This window comes from Balearica regulorum, chromosome 8 (assembly GCF_011004875.1).
Source record: "Balearica regulorum gibbericeps isolate bBalReg1 chromosome 8, bBalReg1.pri, whole genome shotgun sequence".
NCBI classification, from domain to species: Eukaryota; Metazoa; Chordata; class Aves; order Gruiformes; family Gruidae; genus Balearica; species Balearica regulorum.
This window is the reverse complement of record NC_046191.1, coordinates 18814545-18839951: the sequence shown is the minus strand read 5'-3', so window position 1 is coordinate 18839951 and position 25407 is coordinate 18814545. Positions and strand designations below refer to the sequence as shown.

General features: G+C 40.9%; 2 protein-coding genes across 5 annotated transcripts in view; both read right to left on the bottom strand.

The window, feature by feature from the left end:
- The window catches only part of BTBD8 (BTB domain containing 8), a 39907-nt gene extending 39107 nt beyond the window's left edge, over positions 1-800 (bottom strand). The window contains exons 1-2 of one of the 3 annotated variants that reach the window (XM_075759908.1): positions 392-800; positions 115-300 (exon numbers count right to left, since the gene is read on the bottom strand). In XM_075759908.1, the coding sequence (XP_075616023.1) occupies positions 115-300; positions 392-501 (296 nt within the window). In that variant the 5' untranslated portion in view covers positions 502-800. The remainder of the gene's footprint in view (positions 1-114; positions 301-391) is intronic. The other 2 variants (XM_075759907.1, XM_075759909.1) reach the window with 2 other exon arrangements.
- Positions 801-2145: 1345 nt separating this feature from the next.
- Positions 2146-19889, bottom strand: EPHX4 (epoxide hydrolase 4). Of its 2 annotated transcripts, none has more exons than XM_075759920.1 (7): positions 19337-19889; positions 16517-16602; positions 12891-13048; positions 10753-10881; positions 8547-8650; positions 7451-7599; positions 2146-3070 (listed from the first exon to the last, which is right to left on the bottom strand). In XM_075759920.1, exons 1-7 carry the CDS (start codon positions 19577-19579, stop codon positions 2836-2838), a joined length of 1104 nt encoding a protein of 367 aa, XP_075616035.1. In that variant the 5' UTR covers positions 19580-19889; the 3' UTR covers positions 2146-2835. The 2 variants fall into 2 exon arrangements, with proteins under 2 accessions (XP_075616035.1, XP_075616034.1); XM_075759919.1 differs by lacking the exon at positions 2146-3070 and adding an exon at positions 3178-3388 and having other exon boundaries at positions 19337-19711.
- Between the last annotated feature and the right edge of the window lie 5518 nt (positions 19890-25407).

Here is a 25407-nt window from a genome sequence, read left to right as displayed (position 1 = left end):
AAAAGGAAGAGGAAGGACGCGGGAGGGGCAGCGCCGCGGCCAGCCCATCAGCCCCAGGGCCGCGGCCGGTGCCCGCTGCTCCGGTGCCCCCGCCCGCCGCGGCCGCGCACTCACCGCAGGAAGCGCCGGAGCTCCGCGGGCCCCACGCCGTCCAGCCGCAGCACGTCGCGGGGCGGCCGCCCCCCGCCCAGCCCGGCGAAGAGCCGCGGCGCCCGCGCCAGCAGCACCGCCCGGTGAGCCCGCAGAGCCGCGTCACCCACGCGGATGGTCACGTCGGAGAGCGTCCCCTCCGCCAGCAGCCTGCGGGAGCGCACCGTTACCGCCGTCTCCCCGCCCGTCTCGGCCCGCCGCCCCGCTGCAGCCGCCCCCCCCCGGCCCGGCCGCCGCTTACCTGCCGAAGTCCTGCCGGAGCTGCCCGGCTAGCATCTCTTTCAGCCGCTGCCGCTCCACCGCCGCCGGGCCGCGGCCCTTCGGCGCACCGCCACCGCCGCAGCGCGCCATGTGCCAGCAGCCGCTCCGCGGCCGGTGCGGCGGCAGGGACGCGGGGCGAGGATTAACAGACGGTCCCTTAGTGACGCCGCCGAAGGGGCGGCCCGCCGTATTCACGAAAACAACCGGGACTGCGCTCGTCACCGCGGGTGGCGCTTTCCTTCCCACCAGCAGCCGAGGGACCGGCTCACATCGAGACGCGAGAGCCCCGCGGTCCCGGCTGCGGCGCCTAACCCGCTCCCTCGCAGGGGGGCGTAGCCAACAGTGGCCTCCGCCAATGAGGGCTAGCGGCGCTCCGCCGGGCTCCGTCCTTTCCCGCGGGCCCCCTGTCGGGGGGTGGGAGGGGCCGGCCCTCCCCGCCTCCCTCCCCTGCGGCCGGGGCGGGGCCTCACTGCAGGGGGCGAGGCGGGGCCGGCAGGAGGGGCCTTCCGGCCCCGGCGAGCCCCGCCTGCCGCAGTGAGGGCGCCCTCTGCCGGCCGTTGCCCCGGCCCTGGTAAAGGCCCGTCCGTCCCTGCCGCTCTTTGCCAACAGAAGAGTAACGGGATCGTAGGTAATCGCCGGTTGTTTTACAAGCAGAGCCTGGCTTTTGATTACTGCCCGTTACACGTCCACCTGCTGCACTTCCACAGAGAACAGGAGCACCAGCCCGCAGGCCGGAGCTCCGGTGAGCAGCGCTTCGCAGCAGAGTTGGCACCCAGCAAGCCCCTGCTCCTCAGGGAAAACCCTACTCCCCAGCAACTGCCTTTCTTGCCGAGAAATTAAACTGCTGTGTAGGCGATAAAAGTTGCTCTACAGCACCCTTCTGAGACAAGGAACAGCCTTTCCAACTTTAAGTAAAAGCAGCATATAACCATTTCAGGCAATAAATGCTGAAAATATTCAGGGGAAAAATACCCTTGAAAGGCAGGTACCAGCCACAGATGGAAAAAGTGAAATTGATATCATTATCACAATGCTGAAGGGACTCTTCCTCAGATATTGCGAACTGCATGAAAGGAAGCCACCTGCCAGCCAGGAGCTAGTACTTGGGTGACAGCACCCGTCAGGCCCCTCTCTTATGAGGGTTACAGCAAGGGCTGCGCCAAGTACCTGTGGAGGAGACTGTGGCTCAAGAGAACACATGCAGCAGTGTGGGACTTGTTCGGGCTCCCCAGGAACTGTCAGCTCTCTTCTGCTTTGGTGTGGACAGTTGGTTCAGGCTCGGCTGGCTCGTGTCTCCCCTGATGGATCCCTGTTCATCCTTGCCTGTTCCCAGGCACTGCACTTGCTCTGCAGGTGGAGAGGGAGCCTTTGGGAACCCTGGAGGCAGGTAACTCACCCCTTCTGGAAACTCATGCTTCGTGCTTCTTTTTTCTTTGTAGTTAGTATCCAGTTTTCTTCTCCCCTGCCATCATATGCAAGTTAATTCTACCCTCTGTTTCCATAATCACTGTGTCTCTTCCTCCTGTAAATACAGGACCGTGGCAGCAGTTCTTGGAGACGAGAACAGTAGTTGCTAACATAGGAAGGATAATGCCAACAATGAGGCATTATTTCCAAGAAACTACAACAATCATAGCATGAGGAACGCTGCGCAGCAGACAGACATTTCAGCTATTCAAACCCAATTCTTAGCTTCAGTAAGAAATCTGTCCATAGGAAATCAGATAAAGGGAGTAGTTTAAGTTGCATTTTATTAGACAGAGGTGGATTTGATACATGTTATATCTTAATTTTCCATTCTTCTTGTTCAAACATGTTGAGTGTACAGGCTTCCCATTTTTTAGTCAACAAAGAAAAACACATTGCACAAAGCAGCTGCATTCAACAATACAAGATCTGTATCATTATTCACTTGAAGACTAGAAATGTGCCCAGAAATTTTTCAATCATTCAGTATGCTAAAATATAGATAATAAAAAGAGTTAGTTACTGTTTAATGGTAAAATACATTAAAAAAATTTGGGCAAATCTAGAATGAAAACTCATGACTTCCTTCAGTATGGCACCACTCTATTGTTTCATTATAAATTTGTAAAAGGCACCACACATTAAAACTGTAAAGCAAGGGAGAAAACAAAACCAAGCAACTTTCCATGATATTCTTTCTGTACAAATACATATACATCTTAAGGCAGGTGTTTTTATGTGCAAAATACAAGTATACAGGTAAAACCAATGTTGGTATATATTCTCATACTCACTTCTTTTAGCAGTAACATTGGTGTCCAAATGTACAGTACATTGAAAACACTTTTCTCTAACAGAGCTCAAAATAGAAGGCAGGCTGGAAATATGGCCCTGATAACAATTAGGTTTTAAATCTGAAGAGCTTTTATGTAGACCCCTTTAAACATGTACAAACAGTCATTCTCTTTTTCTTGTTGTCTCTTCCTTTAGAAAGGTCCATATCAACTTGTTCACTATGTCAGGTTGATCCTGCTGAAGCCAATGACTGGCTTCAGACAAAATAGTTAATCTGAAATGATTTTTAACATAAATCCGCGTCGTTTCTGCCATCTCAACTTCCATAAATGCATCTCTTTCTCCCCATAACAGCAGGGTTGGCATGATGACTTCATGGTGCTGCAGAGGTAGGCAGCTTTAAAAATAAAACACACTTAGTTAGGTCTTTTTTTTTTTTTTTTACAAAAATCACCAAGACAAATTTCAGTCAGCTTAGCTTTTGAAATCAACACAGTGAATCTCACTGCAAGCTTTCTAGGTTCCAAGATATCTTCTACAATGCCAAGAAAATACTCCCTTGACTCAAAGTCATTGTTTTTAAGGATGGTAAAATTGTTAGAAGATACATTTACTGTTACATGTCTGTAATCAGTAGTTGATTGCAACAGAGGTCTTATTTTTTGAACATGAATGATGCTTCAGCATGTTGCACAGCTCAGGAGCCCGATCATCTCTGTAGAACAAAAATGTCAGAATTTTGTATGTCAGTGGCTTTCCCTTGGTTGATGAATGCTATGACAAATTTCTGAATCTGCATTATTTACTGCAAATAGGTTTTAATGAAATATGATGCTCTGAATCACATTTAGACTATAGTTCAAGGCATCCAGCTACCTGAGTAGCCAAACTGCTTTATCAAAAAATGTCTGTCGAGAAAATGGCAGGCTGCCACTTCTGGACAATATAGAAAATACCAGCTAGAGTGTTTCAGATCTACTCAAAATTAAGTATCATGTAATACAGCTAAAAATAAAAATATCTGTAAAAAAGATATTCTATAGAACACTGATGTCTGAAATACTGAACAGAAGTCAGGTACCTTCACTCATCTGTGAAATTCGTGCCAACAATCAAAGTGCATCAGAGTTCCCTTTACAAAGAACTACAGTATGTTTTTGAAGGCCTTGGATTTACATACCTACAGCTGTATGCAGTGAAAGAAAATTGTTCCTTAAAAATTTGCCTTTCATGGAGTCATAATCTCTTTAAAACTGCAACATCACAACCCAGAGATTTAGCAGACTAGAAAGCATTTAAAGATAAATACATTATAAGACATTTTATCGATACTTTCAAGAAAAGCCCATAAAAAGTAAAATTTTAATAAAAATTATACCACAATGACCTATTTAACCTTTCAGTAAAAATTTATTTTTCCATAATACAATTATTTGAAATGGTATATTTGATAAATATTTCCTGACATTAATGGCAGACATTAGGAAAGATACAAGTAGCTAGAAATGAAAGACTATTTCAATATAGACAATATTAACCCACCAGAATTTATTCCAGCTCATCTATTTCAGAGATGCTGAAAAATTTGTCTAATTTATGCTTGAATTGCTTAATCTTAGCCACATATTGTAAGAGACTACCTGTGACAATTCAAAACAGATTCCATCTATCAGATACAAATTTTTATCATCTTAATGCTGAAACATGAATTTTTTAAAACCAGTAATGTATAAAAAAGATTTTCTGAATAAACTTTTATGACAAACAAGTGCTAGGCTGAAACTTAGGAGTTAATTAAGACTATGTAAAAGGGGAAAGACAAAGATGATGGCATGCATTAGTTTAAAATAAGAGAAAGAAATGGAGACTTTGAAGACATTCTTCCTTTCTACTTATACGTCAAGAAATATTAATAAAAGGTCACTTGAAATAATTTAGTTTCATTTTGACTGATGAATTAGGAAAATTCTTAAAATGGCTTTTGTAGCAGTGGATTTAAAAATCTCATTTTTAAAACAAACTGACCGTACCCACTGAACCATAGCTTATTCATAGTATCAGTTTTAAAAATTGATAATCTGATTCAATGCATTTAGACTAATCTCTTTACCTGTTAAATCCAGTATCCTGGATCTCTTCACTATTCATATGTGTATTTTTTTATGTGTATTACTATTTTGTGTCTAAGTGCTTTGCAAGATTTGTAGCCTCACTTAGGAAAACTCTGCTGGGCTTTTTACACACACTGCATAGATAAACAACCTGTCATTTTTCATTGCCTATGAGCTACACTATTTCTTTTCAGTTTGGAATATGGGACATTATATCATGCCTGAAGTTTCTAGAAATCTCCTTTAACAATGATTAACAGGCAGATTTCACATTTAGAAAGAGAAGTTCCACTCATGAGGTTTAAGTCTTTGAAAAAGACTCAAACCTTCATAGAGCACTGTTGTACAGTTTTTCTGTAAACAAATACTGAAGTACTTCTTAAGTGCTATCAGAGAAGTAATCAATTTCTAAGAAAAGACATATCAGAAGAAATTCAAGTTTCAACTGCTTACCTATTTCTCTTAACCAAGCATGATAGAAAAGGTTTATGATTTTTATTCCAAAAGTGTTAGTATTTAAAGTATAGTGAAGGGAATGACTGCTGTGCTATTTATACAAGGATGTGTTGGTGATGGATGGAAGTAAGTGTTTTCAATCATCTCTTTGGATATAACTTTCCAGAAAAATTAAGCTCTGAAGAGCGAAACTCCTGGTGGATAGTAATGAGTTAGAAACCTTTAACATGTAGGTCACCAGTGCCAGCCCACTGGGAGTTATGGTGAATACAAGTCGTTAGCATCAAGTGCTGCTCAATGGCTTATATGAGAAGTGGTGAAAATTTAAATCCAGTTTTAATATTTAATGATTCACATGCCATAACGTGTGACCATCAGAATTGGCAAGAACTGAATGAGTTGAAGACCAATCTTTTCCTTCCAGTCCAAAGCCTGCTATGTTGTGGCTGGTATCACCGAAAAGAATATTCTCTAGATTCAGTACAGGTATACTTGCATTAGAAAAATAAAGCAAACAATGCACAAAGATACACAGACACAGAGGAAATAATAGCTGTGAAGCTACTTTCTGATTAATAACTGATACTAGGCTCTCTTTGAGCCTGAAAAGGCCTGAAACAATAGTTTAAACATACACAACTCCTACATTTGTCTCATCTGGATCCCAGAGCAATTCAGCTATTAGCTATCACAGATATTTCACTGTTACTGTCAGAGAAGCATCTGGTTAATGCATACACTCACTGATGCAAGGTGCTGTGGCAAACGTAATGAACAAGGCTCCAGCTCCTCATTAGCCCTACCCTGGGGGCTCCTGCAGTGCAGTTGCAGGGCCCGGGAGCCACTGTGCAGCCACACAGCTCCCCATCGCCCTGGGACACCCCAGCTGATGTCATCAACCACTCTCTGCATAGCATTAAATAAGGATACTGTTACCAGCACAGCCATCTAATTTTTTCCCCATCAGTGTCTGCGCTTGGTGTTATCTTGTTTAGAAGAAGATATACCACCTCTCTACTTTCTCATTCAAGTTTTGTCTCTTAGCCTGTACCAGGCAGCATCTAGCTCAGATCACTGTTTTCCTCCCAGTATGTCCCTGCTGTCTGCTTTCCTCACAGTGACAGCATGGAAGGCACAGAAAGAGCAGCAAAGGCAGTGCTAAATTTGGACCAGGGAAAATGAAAAGTTACTCTACTTCAAACATCTACTGTCTGATTTTAAGGAAGGAAGAGAATTGTCATTTTTAAAGAATATTGGGAAGCTGGTCCTGTGTTAGAGAAGCATTCAGGAGATTTAGCACTGTTGAAGACTGGAGGCAGTAAGGGGAAAATGAGTTCGATCCCACTCTTCTTGGTATAGTCCTTCAAGTTAGGGCTCAAGTCATAAGCAGAGTATATGCAGAGTTAAACATCACCTGGCCCTGGTAAGTTTTTGGTAGATAAAAAAGGGGCATCAGTCTCTAAGGCCAAGCCAACTCCTTCCAGGAAAGATAAAATCATTAGAAAACTGCTTGAGAAAATAAAATAAATATTAAGCTTGCAAAAATATCTCCTGTTGTGATACTATCAGTTTTAGTCTATGCATGCTCCCTACTATATGTGCTTATTGCTGCCACTGAGTCTGATGAGACCAATGCAGGAATAAAAAAAAAAAAAAAAAAAAGGAGTTAGGGTTAGTTTTTAGGCTTAGTAACAAAAAAACCTACCCCACCTTTTTATAAAAAAAAGCCCAAAGACAATAAAATTAGGTTTGTAAAGTTACAAGGAAAAGTGAGAGTTACTTGGATGCTGTATTATGTAGAAGGATTACCTAATAATAATAGGTAGAGAGCTCTAGCTCTATGAAAAGCTTATTATTAGATAATATGAACTGTAATACAAACAATTAATTGATGTTAGTTTTATAAAGTATTAGAGATGGATTTTTGTGATTGCCATGGGTTCTGTGAATGAGGAAAGGTCTTTGCTTTATTAAATCTCGAAACAAAGATTTTCCTTATCTCCACTCTGATTGTGTCACTGTTTTGTGTGGGTATCTCATACAATTTGCTTTGCATCACGCTGCTTGACAGTGAGTGCATTTGTTACTTGTTAAGACCAGAAGCAGATTTGGGTTTTTAGATTTTCCTTTAGCGGCAGAAGACACAATAACATTTTTGGCCTCCAGGTGTCTCTAGAATATTTTACCTTGTTTCAGAATGTTCTACTGACCTGAAAATATTTCTGTAATGGTTAATGGGTCCAGTTAGTGCTCCAGGTTGTGAAAAGAAATAGAGATAAGCTTCAATGTCCTCTGTTGTTAATCTGCAGCCTTTCCTTCCAATTCCAGTAGCCTGGCTGGTAAATAAACTTTTCAGAACCTACAGAAGGAAAAATAAAAAGCCACCACATAAGATAGCTTGAAAGTGTGATTTCTCTCTTTCAACAGGACACATCTTTCTAAAATATATTTATACATTATTTAGAGTATAATGAATGGTTTAAATGTGGGGTTTTTTTAGAGAGCTGTGTGTAAAGCACACAGTAAACTTATTTCTGGTATAACTTACTTCAGAATAATCAAGTACAGGCAAATAGCAGTACTACCAAGTTACTCAGTTCTGCACCCTGACCTGCCACCTGTGACAGGCAAAGGCAAGCGCAGGCACATGCTCTTCTTTGGGATGGACCCAGCAGCTGAGAGGGCCGGAGAGAGAATTATTCAGGACCTCCCCAGCTTGCTGTCCCCTATGTGCATGCAGCACTGGGGGCTCTGCACTGGGCTGTATACGTGTAGGAGGATGCATGCCTGCAGGTGCTTTTCCCCTTTCCATATGCTTATACTTATTTTGTAAGGTAAGACAAGATGTGGCCTTGTTGGTTCCTCAGGCAGAATTAATCACCTGGCTGAACGTGATGCCCAGACTCCCAGGCTGCCTGTAGCAGGCTCTGATGGATAAGAGGATCTCCCACTGTATACAGGAGCTTCAGATAAGTCAGCAGGAGTTTCCCAGGCACCAAATGTGTCCCGCTGGCACAGGCACAAGTAAAACCAGCTGACTACCTAGGGGGAATAATGCACTGTAGTGCCAGAGGTTAAAAGTATGTACCTAAATGCCTCCCAGAAACGCAAAAGCAAGAGTGCACCTCAGAGGCTCTATGTCCTTATATCTTACTTTATATAAATATATAACGTTGAAGAAGAAAAATCAGAAAGTTCTGTATTTTTCCTAGTAATTACAACTACATCAGGAGGGATCAACGTAGGTGGCAATTCTTCCATCACTCACAGTTTAAATATATAAACACGAGCACTCATTTTGCTCACCTTGAAATCATTTACTGTAAACATGAATTCAGGAAACCATGGCATTTGGAAAAAGAAGTAGTAACCAGATTTAATCAATTGTGATGGATGTCGTAGAATGTATTCTGAAACAAAAATGCCCATGAATTAAAAATGAAAACTGATGACTCAAAATTACTGTTAATACTATTTTTTTTTTAAACTTAAAGGATTATGTTTTAAAAATATTACATTAGCACATGCTCTGTGACAAAAGATGATTATCGTTTCAGGAGTAAGTATATGATGTAGCCATTAAAACATACTTCTTTTATATGTGTTAATAGAAACAGCAAACTGGAAGCCTGCCAAAGTTAGGTGAGGGCAGTGACACTGGAGAGTTTAATCGCATGGGAGGTTTTCACTTAGAGATCTATTTGTGTAGCTAGTCCAAAGCATTTTTTTCAGCTATGGAATAAGAGGCACAAATACAAATCTTTAAGTATTTCTCTCATCGAAGATGTGATGCACAGAAATTTGTAGATGATAATCCACTTACATTCTAAAGACAGCATCAATCCTCTTCACAAAAGTACAGAATGTTTCTAACAGTTGTCATCTTGGCAATTTCAAGAACCATAATCAAGACTACATAGTGTCACTTTTTAAAGACATTGGAGCGTATATAACAAGAAAATTACATAGCCAAATTTGTATTGTCTTTTTTTTTGTTTGTTTTTAATGTAATTTTGTGTCTCCAATGAGTTGCAAGAGCCAACACTGACACGCAAATGTCTTAAGTTCCTCGAAGCAACCACAGAATGTGTATAGGTACTAGGAAGCCTAGAACCTATCCTTTACAGATGCAAGTTCAGGAAGGCAAAATTGCACTCCCAACATAGGAGATATCTCTGAAATATTAATTCTGACAATGAATAAAAAGAGGTTATAAAACAAAGTAAATTGAAGTGTCAGCTATCTTCTAAGCTTTCATATCTTATACAATCTTACGTTGCATCACCCATTGTATTTTTCCTTGATGGACCATTATCAACACTGCCCACTTTACAGTTCTGCACAATTTATAAACTGGATAGTTTCATTTAATCCACAACAGAACAAATTTGATCCAGGGAGACTTCATCAAGCTACAGAACAGATTTTGTACTTTAACAAATATGCAAATACTATAATAAAATGTATTTGTCTTCTATACAGCCTGGCTCCTGCTCTCAGTGCTCAGTGAAAATACTGCAAAAAAACTCCTGCTCTCAGTGAAAATACTGCAAAAAGCTCCTGCTTGCTCAGGTGGCGGTGAACAGACCTCTCCTTGGGTAAGTGAGGTTTAACCTGGCAAAATGTTCTTTAACATCTTAGAAAGGTGCCCAAGATGACTGTGAGAACAACATGTGAAATGCTTCTGATTCCACAGTGGTGTAGAGTCAGATTTACATTCAACTGAAATGAAAATTAAAGCTGCACTGAATATTCTTAACTATTTCTAGAGAAATGAGGTGACTTTTTAAATGGAAATAGGGTAAGGTCAGCAGTTGAAGAAATTAAGATTAGTGAGATACTACTTTCATTTTAATTACTGAATGTTGATCTAATCCCTACGAAATGTTTTGTAATTCTTGGTAGTAGACTGACTCAAAGCCTGTCACACAACAAATTTCGCTAGTGCACCTAAATCCTTGTTTCAGCTCACTACTAGTACATTCCTGAGCCTCTACTAAGTAGCCTGGAAAGGCTGTCTTGTTCCACTGAATATTGTACAAGATCATAAATTGTCACTTGTCACCTAGATCAAGATTAAATTCTAATGTCTGTTTCTCATTTATACAAAGGCTGTTTTATGCAGATTTCATAATGCAGTGAGGCCTTAACCTATGTTTAATGCAATATACACCCCAGCTCAGGGAATTTTATCCAGCCAAAGGGGTACAAAACAGATTCATGTATATGAAAATTATGTTTGTGGACCTTCAAGGATTAAGAAAAACATCAGTAAGTTTGGCTGCAAGCACTCCCACTTGCTGCAGTAAATTATTTCCAGAAGTCAAATACTTGATAGCTTACTGCTTCATAAAATACTGTCTAGATTGTGAGAGTCACTGAGTACTGGCAACTTATTTACCGAACATCTAAAGGGGCAAGTAGCTGGTTCTTCTTTACCAATCTCAAAGCAAACACAGTATTAATGAAAATGCAGATACTCTGGGTTAATGACGACTACTATAAAACTCACCTGTAAACACAGAAGGATGAGGGAAGTTAACCACGATCAGCTTGGTCACCATTTCAGGGTAACATATAGCCACTAACCAAGCGATCATTCCTCCCCAGTCATGGCCAATCAGGACACACTTGTTGTACCCTGCCACATAAACACAGATTTGTGCTTTTATTTCAGTGGAATTTGTATCCATACAAATTATCACATACAATAAAATAATTATTGGGCAAAATAGGTGATCCAGCACACTTATTAACACACTGCGCTGCTTCCATTAATGGCAAGAAAATAATGCACTATTATAGTTAAAAAAAATAATTAAAATTATTTAATTGGACTTCAATTACACTTTAACTATACTACCTCAATGTCAGACTAAAGTCACTGGGTATCCAAATGGCCACTCTGTTCACATCTTGGCCAATGTTGGGTCAGATATACAATTCAACTTGCAGTCGTTATAATGCACACACATTTGTCACGTTTAGGGAGTTTGGAGTTTCAAAGTGCAGACAGACTGAGCAATCTCCTGAGCCCTTCCTGAACAAAACTAATCTTTATGAATTTCTCTGAATATGGGAGGCTATCTAAGCACTGACCATCATTATGCAAAAAGTGGGTGTTCTACTTAATAGCCATACATATATAGCATATATACACACACATAAATACATGCATTTATATATTTAGTAGGCCTGTCTCCATAGGCTGTTTTGATGGCAATTTTTGAAGTTCTCAGCATTGATGTACTTATTCTTCCATCAATAGAAATGGTAATTTAACAGCAATAAAAGGCAGGAGAAAAATCATGACTGTTTTGAAAGCCTAACCTTCCTCCTTCAACCACTGCTGACATACATATTGTAGTGTCAGATACCATCACACTCCTCACTGAGGATTGTAATACTGAGCACATGCACTACATATGAAATGTATAAAAGCCAAACTGTTTAGAATTCTGACATAAATTTGGACACACTGGCAAAGCACCTTATAACCCCTCTTGAACAGAAATCTGTTGGAGCACTTTTGATATAATCACATTCTCCAAAAGTATTTAACTTAGGGTTAGAACAAAGATAACAAGCCTCAGAAATACTCTTTCCAGAAAATTTTAAATCCCTATGAAATTGAATTATGATGAGAGCACTTCACAAGTAAAACCATGGCATTACCATGGAGATTAACACAACCAGCAAAGGTTAGAAAATGTAAACACAGTGTGGGGACTGCCTCTCCAATCTTCTGACAGTATTCAAACATAACAAGCAAAGCAAATCCTAAATTCAAACCTTAGAATTGGAATCACTGCTTTACCATTTCTTCATGCGAAATGCAGTAAGTTCTTTCACTACCTCTGGAGTATCCAGGGAATTAAAATGATTCAGAGAATGACAGTCTAATCCCTTGTCTTGCTATTGGTAAGGAAGGGAAATAACCCTTCACTAGGTGTTACAATTTATTGCCAAAACAGCTACACTTCAGGCTGAACTGGAGGGGCAAATTTTGCAGACTCGCTTCAGCTCTAGACTGTTACACCGTGTATTTCCCACAGGGAGCAATGTGTCCCTTGTTCTCCCTTCTCACTGTTGTGTAAGACAGTGATTCAGCTCTTGAGAACTGACTACTGTGCAGGAGTAATATTTTAGGATTTTTTTTAAAAATGCAGCAGATGTACTGTCATCATCTTTATAAAGCCCACAATATTTATTCTGTCTTGTTTGTGCAAGAAAAATGTCACCCAATTTAAATTCTTTGGTGTGCAAGTGCTATTAGACTCTAATTCATAACATTATCCATTAAGTGCAATGATTAGGAGTAAGCGAAGACCTTCTTAAGGAAAAAGACCACAGGTTTGTACTGCTGGATCTCACAGCACATAATTTTTTCTTAAACACATGATGGAAAGTCATCTTTACATATTGTTCATACTGACATACACATCACAATTAGAAAACAAAGCTTTTTCATTAATATTGATAATAGTCCATAAAATATGAGTATCCTTAGCTTTATATCTACACATATCTGTAATGTGTATATATTAGAGAATGCAGGCTTTTAAAAAACAGCAGTGCTAGATCTTTATGGGGTTTTTTGCCAAGAAAATCAAGTCATCTATGAGCCGAGTAGTTTGTCTTCTAACGCACCTAGAGATTCCAAAATATCCTTTATATCTGTTATCAGGCAATCTAACTTGTAATTTTCTTTGTGAGAAGGAGCATCTGTTTCTCCGTAACCTCTCAAATCCAGAGCCACCACTCGATATTCACTTTTAAATTCCCGCAATTGATGGCGCCAAGAATACCTAACAAAGGGGAAAAAAAAGTTGGAGTTATAAGGCTAAGCAGTGTGATACCAAAACGAACTCAATGCTTTTTCTCCCAAATAGTTGATGTGTTTGTTTACAACGAGATTCTTTTTTGTTTCTGTGGCACACTGACAGTCCTTTGTGGCTACAGTAGTTTTGTGCTCCCTTCTTGAATTCCCCAGTAAGGCAGTGCAGCTGCCAGAAAGGGGCATGGCCAGAGCCTGGGAGTTTCAACAGTTCCTGGAGTCTGGCATGGTCCCTTTGCTGCAAAGGAAACAGGCATAAACCAGAGCACACAGAGGACTATTCTGTTTTATCCTTGGAGCCGTAAGATGATCAAAAAAGTAAGGTCTGAAAAGCTTTCTCTTCTCTCTGGCTTGCTCACACACGTTTTGATGGAGCAGTGGAACACGCCTCGAGGCATGGGGGTTTTTTCTTTTCAGAAGAGGAATGTCAGATAATTCACACACTAAATAAACCAAAGAAAGAAATACAATGAATAACAAATGAACTTGGTGAAGTTTATATGATTTCTATTATGTACACTTTCATCTCTGTCTATACTACCAGAATTGTTCCAGAACAGTCTCTCTATGTATTGGTACTACACAAAGTATTTCATTGCTTGTGTTTCTGTGGAAGAGAGTGACACATTACACACCTTAAGAGACATACAAAATTAAGAACTCATGCAAAGCCTGGGCTATTCCTCATGCTGTAATAGTATGTAGTGACCATATGTGTGTTATGAAGCAAAAATAACAAGAAAATGGTGGGCCTCATTCTGCAAGATCTACCTGTCCTTCAACTACTACTGAACCAAATAAATTTCAGAATAGCCAGTACCATGACAGACATGGCCTTATCTTACACTATAATAGAAAGATGTATGAAAAACATGATCCTTCTAGGCATATATAATAATGGCTGCATCCCTCTGTGCTAGGATCTAGCTTTTACTTCTGCTCGTTTCAACAATCTCAGCTAAATTATATATAACATTTGGATCATCAGCAATTGTAAGAGTGATGTGCAGAATTCTACCTTAATGCAAATAGTGTCTATATCAGACCATTGGCTCTTCCACTTTAGCTTTGCCTCCAGCCTATTAAGGATTTTGAACATAAGTAATGTTACAGTAACACTCATTAATTATAGAAATTTGTATTCGTATAAACAGAACAGTCAGAACCTTTTCATTTCAGTGCCATATAATGCAAATACAAGATTTAGCTGAGATCGCCAAGAATGACATTTTTAAAGGCATTATACAATGACTTGGAAGCTGAATTTGCCATGGTAACTGTTGTAGCTACCCTATATTCTTCAGTAAAAAGAAACAATGAGGCCCGTAAATAAATAAACAAACAAACAATTTTTGTTTTCAGAAAATGTCTACTTGCTATCCTCATCTTCTGTTTTCCAAACAGTCCATCAAACACCAAATGTCTGACCTACGAAATGGGTATGTTTTATATTCAAAGAAATCCTTTTACCACATACGAAATGAAACTATTGGGCAACTGCTTTGTAAGCAGAATTTGGAAATGTTGGTGAATGCTTTCATGTTCATAAGCTTGACTAATGAAAAATATTTTGTGACTTTCTGATCACATTACTTCTGAAAGGCAGCTTGTACAAAATTGAGCAGTTCACGCGTGTCTTACAGATACGCAGCTGTCTCAGTACATTCTGCCCAATTTAAAATATTTTATTATTGTCTTTGTACAACATTGACTATTGACTTTCAAGTTCTTATGCATCTAAAACACTTAATGGCTCTGGTGAGTTATATTCTTAAGTGATCTTTCATCTTCAGACATTCTCAATCACTCACTAAGGTTAGTATTGTCTGGCTATAGTTGTCCTACTTAGAACCTGGAGACATTTGAAGGCAGAGGATTTGTTACAATTAAGATTTCTAACTGTGAACCACCTGTCTGGGGTGGTTTTTTTGCTAGCCAAATGATACAAATTCGATGTGGCTTTAAATATCTCTTAAAATGTGATTACTTTATCTCATGCTCTCAGAACAATATTCTTGCATAAAAAATTCCTCACTGATTGAATTAACAAATGAACATCAGTATTGGTAGTGTGACTACTTTATAGAATATTGGGATCTATTCTTCTTTTTAAAAACAGTTATGTAAACTATGCTATTAGTAGTCCTAGTGACCTATATAACAGTTTCTTACTAACTGCTTTTGAATGGTCAGATAATATATTAACTGTCACTTAAAGCACGACTCATTATTCTAAACCGTAAGAATGGTTTTCTGCTTTTCGAAAATAATATACCAGGTATCAGTAAAATATGTATATAAAATGCTAAATTTTGCAGTATTATCATCACTGTAGGTGAAACTAGCTGTAGCATTAGCTGTCTTATTGTGTAGGAACATGCATTATGCAAGGTATGCATAACGTTCGCATAGAATATGCAACCCCCCTAATCTAACCGTATTTTTAATCAAAGTTTACAGTTTTAATCCTTTTGGATAGCAATTTATTATTAGAACAATCTACATCTTTGAAAAGTTATTATAAAATAAATATGACTTTCTACCATCATCCTCAAGGCCATTTAGTATCTATAGGAAATTGCTAAGGGAAAAGAACTGACCTCCGGTTAACCTGGGTCAATTTATCACAGTATGACCTGAGTCCAGCTTGAAAGATCACAGTTCCAACAGTGGAGCCTAGCTCCATATCTGAGTTTAGAAACAAAAAGGACTGTTTAACTAGCTGAATTACTGGCATCTCCACTTCCCCTATTCCCTTATTATTTTTTTTGGTGCAAGTTCTGTAAGTCATGCTTCACTAGTAAACCTGGCAATGACAGCCTGAGCAATTTGGTTAAATCATTAGACACATGACTGCTTCTCATTGTTATAAACAAACATTTAGGATTGAGTTTGATTCATCGTTCATCTTATGATGAACTAATAATAGAACCTTTTTCCCTGAGTAGCATTCTGAAATTAGGCTGCACAATAGCCTGTAGAACTCATAGTTCTTCTTCCCCTCCCCCAGTTAAAAATTAATGTATAGTATTTTTAACAAATGCAGCAATCCATATTGCACTTAACACGTAACGGATCCTCATTTTAACACCTTCTGCTAGAAGTCATAAGTTTAGCTGTATTAATAAAAATGTCATCCAAACAGGAAATTCATTAAAAATGAACAGTTCCTCCCCAAAGTTTGAAGAACAGCGTACATACTTGGGGAAAAATGGGTTGACAAGGCAAAAAAGATGGCTGGCTTGTGTCGGCCTGCAGAAATTTTTTGTGGATGCTGCAGTTAAAGTTTCAGTTTGTTCCCTACTAAAACTTCATGCCCTTAGTTAGTACTCATAGATACATAAAATGGATCTTATTGGGTATACTTAAGCTGAGATGATCACTCTCGGGTATCTTAAGCAGCCTCTTTTATACAAGAAAAGTGTGCGGGGAGTTTTACCAGAATTCTGGAAAGCCATGAAGCAGCAGCATGAGTGGTTTGCCCCTTTCTCCGGCAGCCACATAGTGGAATCTTAACCCTGAATCCTAAAACGAGAGAAAAAGAAGTGTGTTTTTATTGCTGCATAGAACTGCTATACTGGGATTTCAGAATGAATATGGTTTCAGACAGTATTCTAAGAAGCAACGTATTGCCCCTGAAAAGAAAAATCAGCTTGTCAGTTCTTGAAGCTGAAGTCATCTGTGATTCTGAGATCAGGTATCTGCTGCACCCTGGCAGTGCAGAATATCCCACACTCCGGCTCCCACAGCTTCTTCCAGGGAGGACCATCTTTAACACACATCACGCTACATTGACTACGTGCCAGTTCATCCATGAGCATGCTAACCTTTCTGAAAAAGAGCACTGCCTGGCACGGTGACTAGGAAATGCAGATCATTGTTGGAGCTAACACCTTGCTTTCACATGCCAGTCATGTGCTTTTCAGAAAGACTGTAAGACATAATATGCTTTAAATGTACTTTCAATCTTTCAGTTAGTTTGTAAGATTATGCAACTATTTTAAACCATGACATTGCATTCTGGCACAATAAAGGACTCCATGGATTCTTAAAAACCAAAAACAATCAAAATTAAGTAACTAGAAAGCAAGTGGGTTTTCCTTGGTTTTATTGTTCAAGGTTTCAGACTTACTTCAGAAAACGAAGTCTTCGTGTAATCACCTTCTTTCTACTCTAATTATAGTCACTATTTCTGATGCAACTTTGAAGAAAATGAGAATTACCAGTAGGCAAGTTAGTTACTGTTAGCAGCGCAGAGGCTGAACACTGAAATGCCATTGCAATGAACGGACGTACACAAGCTTACACTACCTCAAGGTCAAATCCAGTATAACTTAAATAAGCTGAAATTACAACCTAGAGCATTTACTGAATTCTGGCACAGAAGTAGATACAGAAGTTGGGAAAGAGTTAGCTCACAAAATACAATGTGCTGTTTAGAAGTCATGTGAAGGAAACTGCAGGAAGAAAGCTTGTACAGCTCCCAAACAAATCTCAAAGCCTGCACTCTCTGCTATTTTAAAAAGGTAAGAACCCCCCACACCTGTGCTGTACATCGAGAGTTTATACCATGCCAAGGATCACAAATACATAGAAAAAGTTTTTCTTGCCAGAGATGCTTCAAATTCTCTGAGCTACCTTGGCATTGCTAAGTCACTAACCAACTACAAAACCATTAACTTACATCTTGATTCTTGAAAGGGCCCTGAAAAGGGAACATCTGGGGGTTTTATACTTACTAGTATTTCTTCTCTGGGATGCCAATTAAGTCCCTAGAGATAAAAGTATCTATACATTTCTAAGTACTTAGTGATCTCCTCTTAGTAAATTTTAGGGCTGCGACATCATTTTTACCATTGTCTGTATCACCCTGCCTTTGATCTTTTTATAGTTTCCTTCCACAGTTTCTCTTCTCAATTTAGTGAGTAGTGGGTAAGCCCTCCTCTATCCTGCTTCTTTCAGTTAGTGTCCTCTAGGGATTTACCTTCAATGTTTTTATTTTAATCTATTTATTGCTTTTAAGGACATGCCCTTTACTCATACAAATTCAATCACCACAGCAGTAGTACGGCAGCAGTTTAAATATCACATGCCCCAAACTAAGCCCCATCCTCTGCCTTTCCAGTTGCTCCTTTCTGTCCCCCAAACCAGACATAGGCCATTGCCATCTTTTCTGAAACACACTTTTTTCTTTGTTATGTTGAAATCTGTACAGATCTGTAGGATACATATGTTTGGAAAGTAACACGTTAGCCTGCTGTTACCCAGCAGCAAGAGGGCTTCATATTTCCTGAAATGTGCAATAGATTATCCTATTGACAGCAATTCGATTTGCCCCCAAATGCTCTTTTATTACTGTCACGCCCCTCACTTCCCCAGCAATCTATTCGTTTACTGCTTGGTGCTATAAGAAAAAAGAATGGGGCATTTAAGTAAAAAAGCATGCACGTGCCTCCCAATGATAGCAAAAAACCCCCAAGCAAATCATGATAAATAGGAAGGCTCAGTAATTTATATTAGTGCTGCTTGGCACAAACCCATCTGCACAGATCCCTCAGAATTAAGAACGTTCTGCTCATTTTATTAAAAATAACACGACAAAAAATGCAGCGCTTTATTTGCTCACCTAGAACAACAAAAGAAAACAAGCCAATGCAACTTCATTTAGAGCATTTGGCGGAAGAGCAAATCCCAGGTAGAGATCCAAGACAAGTATGAAAATTGACTGGTGGCTTCAATTGTACAACCTTAGAGACAGGGATTATCTTTTTACTCGCCGTTTTCCCTGTGACCCTGATGCACGAAACGGGTTCTCAGGTCCAACTGGGCAAACCGCGTGTAACAGGGAGGGCACGGCCAAGGGAGAGACGGGGCACGTACCCGCACACGGATTGCGAGAGACCCGGGGCCGCCGAGCGCCTCTCCCGCCCACCGAGCCCCCCCCCCCCCCCCCCCCCGCCGAGGGCCCTGCACCGCAGCCGCCCGGGCACCGCTCCCCCGCACGGCAGCCGGGTCGAGCCGGGCCTGCGGCCCCTCCCGACGGCCCCCCAGCGAGCCCGGCCGGGCACGGCACCGCTTCCCGGGGCGGCAGAGGCAGGCGCATGCAGGCGCAGATACGCGCGCAGGTGTGCGAGCGTGCACAGGAGAGCATTCACGGGTGCCCGTGCACACGCGTGCCCAGGAGGGCCGCGCACGGGAGGGACGGGCGCAGGGTGCGTGTGCGCACAGCGGGGCCCGCTCCCCCCCCCCTCACCCTCACCTTGATCCGGACGTAGCAGTGGGTGCCCAGGGAGGGGTCGTTGAGGCAGGCAGGGGGGTTCTCCCGCACCACCCAGCGGAAGGTCTCGCCCGGCCGCCGGCCGATGCTCCAGAGCAGGCGCAGCCCGGCGATACAGGCGCACACCCCGCAGTAGCTGTACACCAGCGCCCAGAAGAGCAGCGCCCGGGCGGCCACCATCACCCGGCGGGCGGGCGGCGGGCACGCAGCGCCGGGTCTCGCCATCGGGCCCCGCCGCCGCCGCCGTCCCCGCCGGCCGGGAGGGGCTCGGAGCGCCGCCGCCGCCAGGAGCCGCCCGAGCGGAGGCACCGGGAGCAGCGGCGGCGCGCCCGCCCCGCGGCCCCCCGCGGCCCTCGCCGCCGCCGGGTACAGCGCCGCGCCGCCCGCCCCGCCCGGCTGCCGCGGCCCCGGCTGCGGGTGTGCCCGGGCGGCGGGGCCCTGGCTCGCTAGGGCCCGGGCAGCGCCTGGGGGCGGCGGCGCTGTGGCCGGGGGTGCCCCAGCAGCGGGGCCGCGGAGGGCTCTTCCCCCCAAATATCTCCCAGTGAAGTAAGGAGAAACCGTCCCCGGAGGAACGCCGCGGGGCTGTCAGCTGCGCTCTCTGACAAAATGCCGAACGCACCAAAACTCACGCGAAATGTCATTGCGAAAAGCGCGTCTGGGGTACGCGGGACAGCCTCCCCACTGGTGCCTGCCAGGGGTCCTTGCAGGCCCTTGCTTTGCCCACTCTGGTCACGTACTCGATGGCACTTACCTCATGTACGTGTGGAAGGAAGCGTGTAGGTATGTGCCTGTGTGGGTGCAAGTTAGGATTCTTCAGGACTGTACGTTCATTCACTGTTGCTTCACTGTTACCTATTTAAAGGTGATTCTGTGAATGTATTACAATTTTAGTTATTACGTAGTAAAAAGGTAGAAGTTTTGAACTCCAGCACCAAAATTTATAACTTTTAAAATGTAACTTATAGAGAAACTAGCTGGAAGAGGAAGTTGGATCATCATTACTGTGTTCCAACTGAGTTAACTTAGTACTGAGATCTCAGCCACCCAAGTCTGACTTTAGTAGCTGAACAATCTTATGCCTGTCCACTAGTTGTAAATTACTACGTGCACAAGCCAAGGAGTCAGAGTCACATCTGAGGCCACAGATGCTGGGATAAGAAAGGTTCCAGTCAGCACCTATCTGGTATTAACCTACTTATAGGCAGGGTAAAGGGTAATTTAGAATCAAAATGGCTCATATAATCCAAAACTGTAAGAAAAAGCATAACTATATTAAGCAATTGATTTTACGTTATAAAAATGCAAGTTATGAAAAATTACAGTTTATTAGTTCTAAGAAATAAAACGTGGACAGAGTAGTTGCTGACTACAAGAAAAGTAGAACTGAGCTTGCATGTCAAATCCTGACCAGTCCTAATCCAACTCACTGCAGAGCTGCTCACCTTTACTCCTTGATCTAAGCCCCATCCTTCTCAGACTAGAGGGCATAGGCAGATTCGAGACTTGTAGAGGGTGCATGAGAGTCACAGCTAACAGCAAAGGCCTGTATGTAACTGCCTGCCTTTTTTTTTTTTTTTTTTTTTTTTTGAGGGGGAGGTTTTTGCCAAATTTTGCTTAAATTTGATGCAGACCAAAATTTCTTCTTGGTCCAGGTGAGTTTGGAGGATGGGAACTTAACTTCCAAGAATTTTTTTTTGCTCTGTCCAGCAGTGCAAGTAGAAGCTGGTATAAAGACACCATGCATCTGTTAACTCTGAGATATGTAATTTAATGAGCTACTTAAAAAAAAAAAACAAACAACAAATTGGATAAGCATGTATACAGACAGAATATATATCATTTTTCACTATGCATGGAACACAGCTTGCAGACAATTTTTGTCTGTAACATACCAAATGCTTTCTCCTACTTGTTCTAAATTCAGATTTACAAATATAGACACTGATATTGAATCCTAGTCCTGTTAAAGGCAGTGACAGAATTAATGCTGGTTTCAACCAGTTCAAAATTTTTCTTTTTTTTAAAATTCAGATAAAATATTTAAACATCAGAAAGAAATGTTATAAAGAATTGCCCGTTACTGCATTTTCATGCATTTTAAAGTTTAAATAAGACACAAAACCATTACCTGAATTTGTTTCTTACTACTAAAGATAACATCTTCAAGTAGCTGTAAAAAGCTGCCTAGCTTCCTCTTACCAATAACACAAAGTATCAGCAACCCACATCAGCTGATGGCACTGAATCATGCTGTTCATGGTCCCTGCTCATTGTCTCAATGTGAGCCCTACAAACTTAAGGTCAGGAGCTTTATCAGGCTGCTGGCGAAGAAGGTGCTGGGCTCTTTAAGGCTCCTTCTCTTGGGCAAGGAAAAAAGGAACATCAGAAGCTGATGATTCAGTTAAGACACTAACCTCTGCAGACTCCAGTAGGATTATATGAATCATGCCTACCAAGCCTGAGCCTTCTGTTCATACTCAGATTACTCATACTGCCAACCCCAGGATTAGCATATAGCTAATTTTTTATGCATTGAACTGTGTGCTAATAACCTTTTTTGTAGGGAAGAAACCTTCACAGCTTCTCACTATCAGACTAGCTGCAGCAGGATTTTCCCTGAAGTGCACCTCAGTAAACCAGTGACCCACTTAAATAAAGAAATCAGAAAGTTTGGCAGGAGCAATGCAACCAACGTTGTTGTTTATATCACAGTAGTCATCAAATTCCTTAATAAACCAGTAATAAGAATGAACTGGTAGAAAATATCCCCTAAGAAAAATTGGAAAACCAAGGTTGAAAATCCTGGAGCTGACCACAAGCTTCCACTTACCTCTAAAGAAAGGATGATGGAACCCAGCGATAGGTTAGGCACAGCATTCGCAAAATGATAGTAGCCATCTAGAATATAATAAAGATTAAGGATGGAACAGCGATGTGCCTTATGTAAAGCAGGTATTTGGCCAAGCTATGCTATTATTTCTTGTAGAAACTGTAGAGCTTAATTTTTTCCACAAGAATAGACCTAAGTCTATTTGTAGTGGTGACTACACCTAGGTAGTGTTAAGTCAAATGTCTAAATCATACAAACCTTTTGCAATAGCCGTCTTGAAATAGCCAGTTTAGCTATGCCATCTTCTGATGTTAGATACAGACCCAGTATCAGAGCTGCGAAGACGACAGTGCTGGGGACCTAGCAGTTCTGGCTTTTGCAGAATGAATTTGCTGCGCGCCTTGGCTCAGTGTTACTGGGCGCCTCCAGCTGCGCTACCTTAGCTGTCCTGTTTGCCAAGGAAGCAGTAGAATCCCTCTTTTATTAAGGAGTGCTTTCTTTCTACTCCAGGACCATGCTCTCTATGTATGCGTGGCAAATCTGTCTGTACAGGGCAAATACCTTCTACGCATTTTCCAGAATTTCACAGAAGAAAGCTTAGAATCTTCTATATATCTCATACCAACTAGTAGCAAATATAAGTAAGAAAAATTGAGAACCCCAACAATTATTTTTCTTCCATCCTTATATTTTGATTTTCTTATCTTCTGCTCTAAATTACTGTTTTAATGGGTGCCAAGCCAAACCATCCCGAGGGCAGATTGTCTTACGTGCTTTGACAGTGTGCTTTGCCCTCCATGATGTGCCATCTGCTTGCTTGTCTTTTATCAGACAAAAGAGGACAACTTTGCATCTCACTGACTCTGCCGCCAGCCTGACCAACTCATAGTTGATAGTAAAAAAATTAACATATTCCATTTATTAGTCAGAGGAACTTTTTAAAGCTTTTAACTATCTTACTCTTCATTTATGTGTAGATACAATCTACTAGTGTAGACACAAGTATAAAAATGGCACATTAGCGCAGCTGTTTTCACAAATCATCAAGGTAACTTAACAGCATAAGAGAACTTAATACACATTTTAACTGTTAGGTAACTAACAATACTTAGTCTGGTTAAGCAGCTTTTTGTTTGCAGGCCATATCTGCACAAGTGGCATTCCTGCTTGCTTGAGCATGGTGACAGCTTTGGGCAAGCACAATCGTTACAGTCTTGCTACTGACTTATGTGTGGAGGTCATCTCCCTTTCCTCCGAACTCAGCCTTCTGTCTGGAGGTAGGAACTGATTATCCTCTTTAGCTGGCTTGTAGGTTGCAAATAAAGGGTTTATCAGATTAGCGTTAGCAGCATTGACATTGTGACTTTAAGTCATAGTGACAATAGAGTGTGACGGAACGTGGAATTAGTTTTTGAAGGGGCAAGAGTACCAGTTCATACTGTTAGTAATGCACATATGGTTACATAGAATGGATGAAATGCAGAGAATAAATTCTTGCCCTTCCCTCTGTCACCACCTATTTCTAAAGCAAGAGATCTTCAGCTTACATTAACACAGGCAGAAAGTACGTCCAGATGATGGCAAGGTAGTCCTGAATGCAAACTACTATTTTATTGCAGGACAAATAGCTATTATTAATGTATAAACTACAAATTAAGGCATGCCTAAATCACTTTTAATGTGGATGTGAAACAAGACATCCTAACAGCACTACTTTACATTACAACCCATCTTTCACCCCAAATCCCCTTCCTAGCCAAGTACTCAAATCTCCCAAATGGTGCACACTTGAGCACGCACCCAGGCAAGGCTCACGTAATGTACTTACCTAGGTATTTCAGGGGGTGATACCGCAGTCTGAGCATTTGCCAATGTATGACCTTTCTGCTATTGAATGAAATATTACCATTCCATTCCTTTATCTGAAAATTCAGTTATTTGTAAAAAGTCTTGTCCACTTAGTTGACTTAGTCGGGCGGTCTGTGGCAGACCCTCACCTCAACACTGGCAGCATTACCTTCGCTTCCAACTTGGATCCAGGAAGTCGACAGAGCAAAGGTCTCCATAGGGAGAGAGGGTTTTGAGGGAAAGGTTCACCTAGATCAGTGGTCTCCAAAGGGGAGTGTGGGAAGAAAATATTCAGTACAAAATATTTCTTTAAAATTACAAAGTAAAACAAAATAAAAATAACTAAGCAAAATTAAATAAATGCTATTTAAAATATTTTTAATTTCCCTTTTTGTATTTTTTTATAATGTACATAATAGTACAGTAGAACCTGTATATAACTTATAAATTAATATACATGTGTTGGGGTGCTTAAAATTTTTTAATGATGGGGTGCATGATGAAAAAGGTTTGGAGACCACTGAACTAGATTATCTCAAGGGGCCCCCTTCCACCCAACATTTCTGTAATACACATTGTGTTTTGGTATTAATTCTATAAAACAGTGTTTTATTAGTCCTGTACTTAATTTGAGATAACTATATGTAATCAACACGAATGTAGGATTTTTACACTCTAGTTTCTACTTCAGACAAGTATCCCAACATTCATAAAATCTTGCATTAATCAGAAAGCCTTTTAAACTGGAGCCGGAAGTGGGATGTTTTAGATAATTTCTTTCTGTGAAGAACCAGAACTATCTGGCAAACATGCTTGCACCCTTTTCCAAATGTTATGTTAACATAAAATACATTAAACAGAAGATCAACATGTCTGGGCCTTGAAAGACATGCAAATATACAGGATTTGCTGCTGAAATTACAGAATTCAGGAAACACTACTATTTTTTTTTTATGATTACAAACAATGTTACGCACCTTTTAGAAATTATCACTATTATAGAGGCCTTTTGTCACAGTCCAGATACTGTGCAAATGTGTCATAGTAAAGGCACATAATTGACAAAACCTTGTCAGGATTTTCTATAGCAGTTTCTATAGGCACATAGTATACTATGACTTAATACAGTCAAACAAGAATTTGGCAATGCTCAGTATAACATTCTCAAGTGTTTCTGAAAAAAAAAAATTAAAAAAGAGAAAAAAATCAAGAAGCTGATATTTTCTCATATATATACACAACATACAAAACTGTAATAAAAAAAAAGAACAGCTATGTTCCACTGTGCAGCAGACTGAATTACATATATTATAAACAAGCAGCAAAAAGATTTTGTGATGCTTCAGGTGTCAATGAACAAGTTTTTAATATCAAG

Coding starts and splice junctions, on each gene's coding strand:
- EPHX4 (XM_075759920.1), bottom strand. CDS start 19,579: ATGGCGAGACCCGGCGCTGCGTGCCCGCCGCCCGCCCGCCGGGTGATG. Junction 16,603..19,336: donor ACTGCTACGTCCGGATCAAG/GTGAGGGTGAGG, acceptor CTCTCGTTTTAG/GATTCAGGGTTAAGATTCCA. Junction 8,651..10,752: donor TCATCCTTCTGTGTTTACAG/GTGAGTTTTATA, acceptor TTTTTGTTTCAG/AATACATTCTACGACATCCA.